Source organism: Sebastes umbrosus, chromosome 22 (assembly GCF_015220745.1).
Source record: "Sebastes umbrosus isolate fSebUmb1 chromosome 22, fSebUmb1.pri, whole genome shotgun sequence".
NCBI classification, from domain to species: domain Eukaryota; kingdom Metazoa; phylum Chordata; class Actinopteri; order Perciformes; family Sebastidae; genus Sebastes; species Sebastes umbrosus.
Window position 1 is genome coordinate 19,681,835 of NC_051290.1, and position 12,790 is coordinate 19,694,624.

General features: G+C 42.2%; 1 protein-coding gene across 1 annotated transcript; it reads right to left on the minus strand.

Annotated features, from left to right (window-relative positions):
• Positions 1-39: 39 nt before the first annotated feature.
• cdca9 (cell division cycle associated 9) lies at positions 40-11,722 on the minus strand. The gene is made up of 10 exons (XM_037757978.1): positions 11,555-11,722; positions 11,346-11,477; positions 11,225-11,265; positions 11,086-11,137; positions 10,912-10,979; positions 9,944-10,005; positions 9,777-9,860; positions 626-707; positions 275-361; positions 40-177 (listed from the first exon to the last, which is right to left on the minus strand). Exons 1-10 carry the CDS (start codon positions 11,667-11,669, stop codon positions 142-144), a joined length of 759 nt encoding a protein of 252 aa, XP_037613906.1. The 5' UTR covers positions 11,670-11,722; the 3' UTR covers positions 40-141.
• Positions 11,723-12,790: the final 1,068 nt, after the last annotated feature.

The window sequence follows — 12,790 nt, forward strand, 5'->3', positions numbered from 1 at the left end:
TAAATTTTACAGACCAGATGCAAATTATACTGACAATCATGTAATACAAATAATCTTTATTATACAAAAAAAAAAACACTTCTATAAATTAATGTGATTAAATCCAAATGGGAGAAAAATCCTGGTCACAGTGATCGTCACTCATCGACCTCGCCTCGACAGATGGTCCATCAGACTCTGAAAACCCAAAATCAATGTACATTTCAAATGACCCTTGTTCTGAAAATGAGATGAACACTCATAAGTCACAAGTTAAAAATTAACTTTGTATTACCGTGAGCTTCTGAATATGGCACCATGCCACATCATCCAGCAAGTCGAAGTTAATATCCGCCTTCGTCTCTTCAGAAAAGCATACAGTCTGGGGAGGAAGAGAACCACAACTAGAACACATACATACAGTATGAGTTTGTGGAATCAGATAATAATCCAGGTCTATTTTAACACCCAACTAAATATTAGCAGTGTGTAACTGTCTCCTTATGTCTGGAAGGGTTTCAGTTCTTTATTCAAATGCTTTGAAGAGCATAGACTTACAAGGCCTGGACAAATTCCCTTGCTTTAAATGAAGTAATGAAACAGCATTGTTTCAAGTGACGAGGATAAAAAAAAACAAAAGCAGTACCTGTCCCTGTGCTGTGGTAACAGTGATGTGTGCAGCAGAGCCTGCCGCTGAACAATGCAGATCACCAGCAGAGACGACAGACCTGAGACAGCACAAGAGTCACAAATCAATTTCATTAAATATATTTATTTTATTTTGAATAGCACATTTCAAGCCAGAGAGAGGTGACGTTCCACGTCACTAGAATCAGTCGGCGATTCCAGGGGTCGGCACGTTTGGGTCCCGTTGTGCCCGACCCCAACGTCTATCTATGCGAGTGGTGGGCCCACAGGGCGGCAGCTCCGTGCTGATCTGTCTGGCTGTGTCCTGCCAGGCCTCATGTGTGAAGACCCGGCGAGCTCCACACCCAGGTCTGGCTCCAGACGGGGGCCCCGGATTCCCTTTTCCAGGAGAGGTGCTACAACAACTCTTTTCTGGCTGATTCACAGGGTCAGTCAGTGAATGGTCTGGTCCCTCTCCTGGGACCACTTTGCCTTTGCCGTGTTTCGGGCATCTGATCAGGACGCCTCCGGGTACGTCCAAAACGGAAAGCAGCCTCACCAGATTTCTTGTGGGACACTTTAGGAACTTGTAAAAGAAAGGCGGTGGAAGATCTGAGAGTTCTTTCTGGGACATCAAATGAAAGGCAGCCGCTGATATACGAAGGTGCTAGATTATGTAAGGTTTTGTAGATATGTACAGAGGACAGAGGAAGATACAGGTAGCCAGTACAGTAAAAAGAGAGCTGCACTAATCTAAGTGGATCGTAAAAAAAAAAAAAGGATGCAACAGCATTTCAGAATCGTTCTGAGTTAAAATGGTCTAATTTTGGCGATGTTGTTGGATTTATTATGTACAAAAGTGCTTACAATGACCTACAATAACCTGATTGTTGGATTTGTTGTGTGTGAAGTGTTTGCGAGGACAGGGAGGATGGCATGCTCTGTTCTTTTTGCAAGGTCAAGGAGAGAAAGGAGTCAGAAGGAGAAACAAAGAAGAAGATATGCAGCAAAAACATCACGTGCCATAAGCTCATGACTATTGATATTGTGTAAACCATAAAAACGCTGGATCAGGGATAGCTCGGGGTTCAGACTTCGCGAACTGACCCATGCACTGTATGTTGTCAGGGACACGTAGGTTGGATCCAGATATCTGTAAACTCTTTTATTTTACTTATGCAACATTGATTGTTCGGAATAAATTGTATTATTATGCTTTAACCCGTCTGTTTGGAAATTCTCTTTGTCACACAAGATTAACCAGCACGTAACTGGGCCTTGACCTCTCGGAGGTAGAAGGCCAGTTCCTTCAATTGGTGACCCCGACGTGATCTTCGGCATTGAGAAGCGTGTCCAAAGGACGGACAGACCGGCGAGAGAGAGAAAGGGATCCCTGAAATCTTAAAGGTGAGCAGAACCTGTTTTATCGAACTCTGCATATTGGCTTACTCTAAATTATCTCTCTTGTTGTGCTGAATCTCCTTTGTAATGATAAATGTTGCAGAAGTAAAGACTTCCTTTTTAAATTTAGGGGAGAAAGCTGCCCTTTTGGTAAAGACTAAGAGGAGGAAAGCTGCCCTTTTTAAATTTAGGGGAGAAAGCTGCCCTTTTGGTAAAGACTAAGAGGAGGAAAGCTGCCCTTTTTAAATTTAGGGGAGAAAGCTGCCCTTTTGGTAAAGACTAAGAGGAGGAAAGCTGCCCTTTTTAAATTTAGGGGAGAAAGCTGCCCTTTTGGTAAAGACTAAGAGGAGGAAAGCTGCCCTTTTTAAATTTAGGGGAGCAAGCTGCCCTTTTGGTAAAGACTAAGAGGAGGAAAGCTGCCCTTTTAGTAATAAAAACTGTATGAGTGTACATTAATAACTAGTATTCAGAGGAAAATTAAAACTTACTGTTGATACTGGGCCAACATCGCTGGAACATCAAAGTGTCCAGTAGAAGCTTATGTTGGTAGGATCACAGCGAGGGGCATAGCGACCCATTTACTCTGAATCTAGTTACTGTCATAAACTGAATAAACCTGTGTGAAATAGTACTGGACAGAATGGACGGAGAATTTGACAAAGACTGTGAGGAACGGGGTGGCTGTGGGCCTCCCCGTTTATCATTTGGACAGCAATGGGTTAAAGTCAGGACCAACGTAATCTGTACATTTGATCCCAAGACTAGAAATAAAGAGACTCAAGACCTAGATGAGTGGTATAACATGACAGTGGAGGAAGGGCATTTTCCAGCCACGGGAAGTGAAGCCAAATTCATGCCAGTGATGAGAGCATTAATACAGGTGATTCATAGAAAGCTGCTGCAAGCAGGACAAGACAAAGAAAAGGGACATATGTTTGTAAGGAGGAAATTGAGGAAGAAAGAAGACGAGTTGGAAAGTAAATTGGTAAAATGTAATGTGATACAGATGGCTGCACTATCTGCCTTAGGCAGCCAGACGAAAGCCACCCACGCAAAAACCGCTGAAGCAAAACCACTAGTGAAACCCTCACCCAGTCCTAGCGCAACCCCACCACCAAACCCACATACTAGCCAGCCGCCACATTACATGTCCCTCCATCAGCAGTACCCACCTGGCCCACATCCCAACCCCCCTCCTTATCCTCCTCCTACCCCTAGTCCGGTACCAACCCCACAGGACAGTGATTATACAAACGAAGTTATGGCACCATTGTTTCAAGTGTTAGGTGGTACTTTGGAACTTTAACCCCTACGCTACCTCCTTCGGTAATGCTATTAGACAAAAGTATCCCATACCAGCGGGTAAGCTCCACAGCTTGGTGTTTAAGATTAAGAACGGGGAGAGCGGACGCACGTTCATAGAAAGAGCAAAGACAGAGTGGGCGGGGGCTACGGGGGTGAACCCAGATAAAGAATCACAGCAGTCTCTGTTCAGAATAGCTCTGTTAAAACATGCTCCGGAAGGAGTTAAGAGAAAGATGCAAGAGAATCCAGATATGGCAGGGGCAAAATCATCAAGATGGGAAACACATTTCTGCCATCATCAGGATGCAGAAACCAAGGAGGAGGAAGAGGAAAATGAGTCATTAAAAGAGATGGTAGCTCAGTTGACTAAATTACAGTTGGCAGATGCACGGACTCGTGCGACAGATAAGAAAAAGGGAGGGAAAGAAAAAGATACCTAGATGGCTCAAATTGTAACACCAGCTCCAGCCCCGCCACAGAATCCTTATCCACTGCAGGGCCAGTCACAGGCTATGTATCAACCCCAGTATCATGTTCCTTACCAAGCTGCCCCATATCAGCAGCCCCCTTATCATGAAGGCCGGAATAGAGGCAGAGGGAGAGGAGGAGGAGGCAGGGGGAGGAGGTATGCCCAACCAAGAGGAGGCAGTTGTTACATCTGCGAAAGCCCGGATCACTGGGCACGTGACTGTCCTCAGAAACAACAGCAGATGAGAGGGCCTCCACAGCAGTCATATCAGCCAACAATACAGACTCCACCAAACCAACAGCTAGCTCCAATGCAGGCATACAGCGGGTACTCTGCGCAGGGACCTCCACCTGGTCCATATACACCAGGAATGTTCCCATAGGGGTGCCCGACGGAGATGGAGGGCCAGGGGCTGGCAGAGCCCTGTCTCCAGTTGACAGTGAACGGAAAGCGAAGATGGTTCATGGTGGATACGGGAGCACGTTACTCCACCTTAGCTGAACCTATGTGTTCCCTTTCCTCTCACTATGTTTCCGTTTTGGGATTTTCCGGCACTGAACAAAGACTGCCTTTTACTGTTCCCCTTCCTGTCCGGCTTGGGAGACAGGTGATGGAGCACCCCTTTTTGTATGCACCTGATTGTCCACGTGATCTCCTGGGAAGAGATGTTTTGGCAGCACTGGGGGCTTCTGTACATTGTTCACCAGAAGCTGTGATAGTGAGTTTCCCCAGAGGAGAAGAAATGGTGTGCTCCTCCCCCTCCAGTGCTGATCGCATGTGCATGTTGAGTCCTGATACCTCACCTGATGCCCCACCACCCTGTGCAGACATATATTGGACCCTGCTAGCCGACAGAAACCCTCTGATTGACTTTTACAACATGTGGCAACCATGGATTAGGGCTCTACACCCTTACCTCCCTGTTCCCGATCCTCCCCACTGCACTCTGAATTATGACAGAAATAATGATCTTATGTATCAAGATGAGTTCCAACAGAACCTGTTAGATACAACCTGGGGGATAGGAGTAAGAGATGTTTATATAGCACCAGCAGGAGTAGCAGCCGCAGTAAAATTAACCCCAGCACAAGAACAATGGTATCGCATGTCAGAAGAAGCTGTTCCCCATGTGTCCCTAGCCATAGCTCCAAAACATCAGGCTAAAGACTTAGGCCCCATGGTTAAAGCAGCAGTCGCTCTGACAGACTGGGTTCCCACTTCCCTTTTGGGGGTTTCAATCTCACCATCCTCTAACATATATAGACTCTCCTTTTACAATGCAGTGTCAGGTATTTGCAAACATGAGTTACTAACACGCCACCACGGTAGGGAGATGTTAGATGGTGAAGGAGCCACTTCCATGTTGGCAACTCTCCCTTCCTCACTGTGGTCTACGGGCCCCTTTGATGTTGGCAGGTGCAGCATGGAACCGGTAACTTTCGAGATGAAGACTTACTGCCCTATCTGGAGACCTCAGTATAAGCATAAAGTGGAAGCAGCCCAGGGTATCTCCCCTACGATTGAAGGACTGATAAAGGCGGGAGTATTAAGAAAATCTTACTCTCAGTGGAACACTCCCATTTTGCCAGTAATCAAACCCTCCGGCTCATACAGAATGGCTCATGATTTAAGAGCCATCAATGAGCTGGTTTTGACTCCTGTTCTCCAGTACCGAACCCCCACTCTGCTCTCTCGATGCTCACCCCAGCCCATACATCTTTCACATGTATAGATTTGGCTAACACCTTCTTTTGCCTGCCCTTAGCAGATCATTTACAGGACATTTTCTCATTTACATATGAAGGCCAAAGGCTGACATATAATGTGTTACCTCTTGATGGGAAACAATCTGCTCAGGCAGCAGAACTTACGGCTGTAGTTTGTGCTCTGCGGTTAGCGGAAGGGAAGGCAGTGAATATTTTCACAGACTCTGCGTATGTGTGCAATGCAATTCACAGAGATAGGTCTGGCTGGGTGCAAGCGGGTTTTAAGACTAGTCAGAATAAACCTATGGCTCATGAGGAGTTGATGAAAGAGTTGTTGGAAGCAATCCAGTTACCACAGAGGGTAGCTGTGATCAAAGTGAAAGGACACAGTCAGGGCACTGACTTAGAGAGTATAGGAAACGAAGCAGCTGATGCAGCCGCTAAAAAGGCGGCAGGGTATTTACCTACTATGATGGTCATGACCACAGCAGATCTCGGTTCTGAGATAACTGATTTCTCCATTATACAAGCTCAAGAATCTGCCACAGCAGCAGAACGAACCATCTGGGAAGATAAGGGAGCTATAGAACAGTTTGATGGTATATGGTATAACGGAGATCAAATAGTTATGCCCCCCTGTTGGATGTCCTCAATATTGACTCAGACTCATGGACTTGACCATAAAAGCCACAAACAGATGTTACGAGATCTCCGCCACTGGTGGATTCCCCGGAAACATGCTACTGTAACTGACTTCTTGACTAAGTGTGACGTATGTAGTACATGTAACATCAGACCAACCATCACTCCTAGGGCAGGAAAACATCCTTCTCCCACTGTCCCGGGACAGGAAATCTTTATGGATTTCACAGATATGGGAGTAAGGGCTGGGGGGAAAAGATTCCTCCTAGTAATTGTGGACGCATTTTCACGTTGGGTTGAGGCCTACCCTACGGGAAAAGAGGACGCAAAATCAGTCATTAAATGTCTGGTGAATGAGTACATTCCGAAACATGGGTTTCCTAAATTGATCAGGTCAGATAATGGTTCACATTTCAAAAATAAAGACCTGCAATCTGTTGAAAAGGCTCTGGGACTACAACACAAATTTGGCACTGTGTACCACCCAGAATCGCAAGGAAAAGTTGAACGTGCTAATCAGACCATTAAGTTAAAACTGCTAAAAATCGTTCGCACGACTGGGCTCCCTTGGACTGAAGCCCTGCCCATTGCATTGATAGGCATCAGAGCCTCGGTCAATCGGTCAACAGGACTCACACCATTTGAGCTTACGTGTGGCCGACCTTTCCCAGGGCCGTCCCAAAACTCCTCTCCCCTTCCTGACCTCGGTTACAGACCATACTATTTGAAGGCTAATGCTCTTGTGTCAGCTCTCTCCTATACAGGTGACAAACCTGTCACCCCTGTCACAGAGGACGTTCCAGGACATGACCCCGGACCCCCGGAACACCTTTGGTTGAAGGTGTTAAAGAGGAAGTGGTCGGAGCCACATTGGACAGGCCCACACAAGGTTCTGGCCAGAACTGCAACAGCTGTGCAGCTCGCAGGAAAAGGACTCAACTGGTGGCACCTAACACAGTGCTCCAGCAGCAGGACAGGACCTGAAGCAGAGGAGGCAGCCCCACAAGGAGCCCAGGCTACGTGAAAAGAGGGTCACGTATAATTTTTTATTTTTCATATACTGTATAAACTGTGACTGTGATGAGATACACATAAGGGAAAGAAGGTTACAAGGTCTTGCCTGTATTTACAGTTAAATCAGGCTAACATGGTTGTTTAGGTGGACTCATCTAGGTGGTTTTTGAAAAACATTATATATCACATTGTATTAAAAATTGTTGCTTAGAATAAATGATAAAAAAAATAGATAAAAATAGATAAAAAAGAGAAACCAGGGGTGGGGAGAATCCACCAGAGAGAAATTTCACTTCCTTTCCCAAACCAGTATAAAATAGGATCACCCAGATAAAAGTTTTTCAGTTGCGCGCAGGAAAACAAACTAGAAGCATCATGCAGTACGACAAACTGCTAGTAGCGTTTGCTGTAGCATTTGTGTTTACCTCTCTTGTCCTCGTTCTTCTGTACAAACTTTCTTAATGTGATTTGTCGTGTATTTTAAATATTTTCAGCTATAATGTTTTAATATTATATATATATCATATATGTTTAATGTTTTCATTTCATATTACTATCTTAATGCAATTCATGTATTTTCGTGTTTTCAGTTACCATTTTAGTTATTCATGATAAAAGGATAAAGAATAACCTGGGAAAGCACAGACTGTACTAGTTTAGATACATTACTTATCATCCTCGCCTCTGCACTCTGCTAAAACTAGCTAATCACAAGTAACTCTTTTTAACAATAGACAATGCTTTCACTCAGAAGCAGGGTGGAAGGTGTGGGCTACAAGGGGGGGAAGGCTAAACCAAGATTATAAAGAATGATGTAGTGAGGGAGTCCCTAATGAATATAAACTAGCTGACCAAATAGCTGCAGGTTTTGAAAACATACCTATAATAAGTGCTCTGATCCCTATCACTCCTAACAAAAATGTTGACCACATTAACTACATCCACTATAATGTTCTCCGTTTGACTAATCTAACCCGTGATGCAGTTGCCGGACTAGCTGAACAAATGGCTCCTACGTCACTGATGGTGATCCAAAATAGAATGGCATTAGATATGCTGCTGGCAGAGAAAGGCGGTGTATGCTCAATGTTCCAAGACTCATGTTGTATTTTCATCCCTAATAATACAGCGCCAGACGGGACTGTAACTAAGGCGCTAGAGGGGCTCCGGACGCTGTCTGAATCCATGCACGATGACTCAGGTATCAACAGCCCCATTAATGACTGGTTAGACCGTACCTTTGGGAAATGGAAGTCCATGGTGGTATCTCTATTCTCCTCAATCCTTGCTGTGTGTGCATGCTTAGTATTATGCGGTTGTTGCTGTATTCCATGTATTCGCCACCTCACTGAGCGCGTGATTATTTCTGCTGTGCAACGAAAGCATCCGGATGCACCTCCTTCTTATCAGATGGCCATGTTCCAAGCGGAGAGACAGGGTCTCCTGGAAATGGTGGGGGATAGTGAAGATGTTGATCCTGAAGAGGTTGTGTGATGATGCTTATAATTAATACATCTGTACGTAACATTATCTATGCTTATAATAAATATATCTGTATGTAACATTATCTGTAGGTGAACTTAGTTAAGTTCAAAAGAGGGTCTGTTGGATTTATTATGTACAAAAGTGCTTACAATGACCTACAATAACCTGATTGTTGGATTTGTTGTGTGTGAAGTGTTTGCGAGGACAGGGAGGATGGCATGCTCTGTTCTTTTTGCAAGGTCAAGGAGAGAAAGGAGTCAGAAGGAGAAACAAAGAAGAAGATATGCAGCAAAAACATCACGTGCCATAAGCTCATGACTATTGATATTGTGTAAACCATAAAAACGCTGGATCAGGGATAGCTCGGGGTTCAGACTTCGCGAACTGACCCATGCACTGTATGTTGTCAGGGACACGTAGGTTGGATCCAGATATCTGTAAACTCTTTTATTTTACTTATGCAACATTGATTGTTCGGAATAAATTGTATTATTATGCTTTAACCCGTCTGTTTGGAAATTCTCTTTGTCACACAAGATTAACCAGCACGTAACTGGGCCTTGACCTCTCGGAGGTAGAAGGCCAGTTCCTTCAATGTTCATCAGATGAAAAAAAAAAAAAGTGATGTTTTTGTGACCTTGTTATGGCTAATAAAATAAAGACCATAGTCCAAAATAACTCAGATCTGTAATGTGTTTTAATTTGCTGAGACAGGCTAGCAAACACTGACTGTAGTCTCTGCCTTTCTGCTTTTGGACCAAGGAGTATGAGAGATATATAGTTGTATAACAGAGATATTTGACATTATGGTGGCTGATTATGTTGCCCAGAGGGAGCATGTATACTGTAAAGAAGAAAAGAAAAGAATAAGACTTGTGATGCTTCCCAGAGGACCACCGTATTCAAGGTCAATTGTCTGTGACACAAATTTGCCTAAACTAAGAAAAACTTCCGACAAGTACGAGCAAAACCAGTAAAGCCCTGCGCCAGAGCGACCTACCCATTTCTCACGTTGAGTGATTAAAATGCCATGATCAATAGTATCAAATCTAAAATAAAAGTCTTCGTGCCTGCATTATCCCCATATGGATGTAACAGCTATATACTCACACACCACATGTTTAGCTCTACTGAAAGCAGTAACAGACCTGAGTTTGGGTTTGTCCGGTACAGTCAATTCACTGGTCTTGGTCAAGCAGCTTTGAGTTCTTTTGGTAGAGACGGAGGAACCCCTGGAGAAGACAAATGCAATGTCAACTAAGGCCTCCATACTTATTTACCACAATACAACAACACCTGTAGCCTCCAATCTTACCTGACATTTCCAGTGCTGTTACTGCCAACTAATGTTCTCGTCCTTTTTGTCCCCTTTGCTCCCTAAAAATATAGACAAAAAAACAAACACTGTTTAGACGTGTGACTCGTCTTGTAGATTCAGAAACTTGATCAAGTTTGAGCAAAAGAACAAAGTACCACAGTAAACAGTGGTGCAGGGTAACTAAGTACATTTACTCAAGTACTGTACTTAATTTTGAGGTGTTTGTACTTTACTTGAGTATTTACATATGATGCTACTTTATACTTCTACTCAACTACTATTCAGAAAGAAATATTTTACCATTTACACCACAATATTTTTTTTCAATATTATATTTATTGGTTTTCTGTTCATTTTGAAACAACAGAACAAGCATTCCCAAATGTCCCCAATAATAACATTCTTGGTACAAAGAAACTTAACAAACCTAATATTAATATAAAATAAGCCAGTATAGATTCAGGAAAAACATTATATACAAAAAAAAAAAAATAGATAAGTAAAAATAATATACACAAGTAAAGAAAATGCAATTAAAAACAATAAAATAAAATCTATTTATATATACATATATTTACACCACAATATTTATATTTTAGTTACTCTCTAGATTCGGATTAAGAATACAAAATTTAAATTAACAAATAATGATATAATTATATCAATAAGACTTTATTGATCCCAGGGGAATTCACAAGCTACCCAGCAGAATATAAAGTAATACATATATATTTAATTTAAAATTAACCAGCTGCAATATCGAAGTGGTTTACATCTTAATGCATCAATAATTATAATCCAATATACATTATTATAAAATGTAGTAAAAGAAAAATATCCCAAGTACTCCTATACCATCACTGACAAACCACAACTGGAGATTATTCTACAATTATTTGTTAATAAGTTGTGTCTCTCCCTCATATGTGTGTGTGTGAGAACATTAGCTGCTATATTAATCTCACCTTAGAGGCCTTGGATGAGGACCTGTGTGTTGGGGTGGACTGACCTGGTGAAGAATCAGTTGATTTTACTTAATTGAAAATAAAAGCACACAAGATGACAAACCATGACATTTCATGCAGGATTTTAAACTGTGGTCAAGATAAAATTGTAATGATGTTGGTTTAAGAGAGTACCTCTTTTACTGTGCGCCCTCCTGAGTGGCTGCTGCATCTCCAGGGACTCATTCTGCAACAGGTGATCATTCATCCTGCATGTTACATTGAGACAGCACCTCTAGGTGGCAGCACTGAAACAACAAGGGCCTCTACTCACCTTCATGGCGATGCTCACCTCACTGGCTGAGGTCTCCTCCTCTAATAGAGCACATCATTCATTCATTGTTATAATATATGGCTTTATAAATATTAATTAACTGTTATGAATGAGGGCTCACCGCCTATTAAGTCCCCTATGCGCGTGTTTTGAAGAGAAGGAGGCATCTTCATCAGTTCCACCTTGAACACTTTGTCCACCGTGGCCAGCATGTTCTCCTTCCTGCTGTCCAACTCGTTCATCCGCTCCTGTGCTGGAGGAGGATAAAGAAGGTTGAGGAGCAAGGTGGAGACGACTAGAGGATGTTAAAACTGCGCTAAACTATCAAACCTTCTTTCTCAAACTGCTGGATGAAGAGAGCCAGTCTGCTCCTCCTCATCTCCCGGCTCAGCTGGTCTTTAAACTGCGCCTTTCCCGCGTTTCTGGTCCGTCTTGTCGTCGTCATGTCGTCGTTCAGCCTGTCTGTGACTGTGAAACACCTCCAGGACCGGATCCTTCATTTTATACACGCACCTGTGATTAATTAATTAATTAAGATATCCATGCGCTTACCGGATCAGTCATGCCTTGGCGGAAGGATACGGTTAGGTTATAAGGTGAAACCTAGGTCGTGTCATGAGTTTCTTTCTCACTTGAAAGCCCTTAAAGTCATGAAAAATAAGAATGCAATAGAACTTTTTTTTGTTTTTGTTAGCGTAATAGAAGAATATGATTTACCAAAAAAACTCTAGCCCTTAAATTGTCTTTTTGTTTTTTTCTGTTTTTTTTTGCATGCACCTGATCCTATTGGTCTAACGCAGGGGTCAGCAACCTGCAGCTCTGGAGTCACATGTGGCTCTTCAGCTCCTCTCCAGTGGCTCCCTGTGGATTTATAAAAATGGAAATGAATAACTGTTTTTTTGTTTACATTTTCGTTTTTATTTATCATTGTTGTAGGTCTATAGTACGACGGTACGACGGATTATTAGGGCCACATTGAGGAAAAATAAATTAATCTGAGATTTAGAGAATAAAGTCATATTATGAGAATAAAAGTCGTAATATTATGAGAATAAAGTCAGAAGTTTAAGAGAATAAAGTCATAATATGAGAATAAAAGTCGTAATATTATGAGAATAAAGTCAGAAGTTTTATATAGTAGTATAGTAGTAGTAATTTTACGTGTTAATTTTTTTTTTTTTCTCGTAAAGTTATGACTTTATTCTCAAAAAGTTATGACTCTATTCTGGAAACCTTCTTCAAGCCAAGATGTTTGTTCATGAGAAATTGCTAAATAATACATTTTTAAAAAGGATAGAGTTAGGGCTTTTTTATCATGGATATATGAAAAAGGGGCCTTTGTTTCATCCCTGCTTCAAAATCATTGTAAAACCAGAATATGGATCCATCTCACTGCATGTGGACTGTTCATTGTTTATGGTAAATAAATGGTCTTAAATATTTTCTATTATTTAGGGAAAATAAATGTGTGCGTTGTGACTTCATAAATAAATATTTTCTTTTTAAAGTAGGGTGACTCAGACTTAAAGCCATTGTCATGTTTAAATACACAAAAAGCACAGTATT

Coding starts and splice junctions, on each gene's coding strand:
- cdca9 (XM_037757978.1), bottom strand. CDS start 11,669: ATGACGACGACAAGACGGACCAGAAACGCGGGAAAGGCGCAGTTTAAA. Junction 10,980..11,085: donor GAGGGCGCACAGTAAAAGAG/GTACTCTCTTAA, acceptor TTTTCAATTAAG/TAAAATCAACTGATTCTTCA. Junction 362..625: donor TTACCACAGCACAGGGACAG/GTACTGCTTTTG, acceptor CTTCCTCCCCAG/ACTGTATGCTTTTCTGAAGA.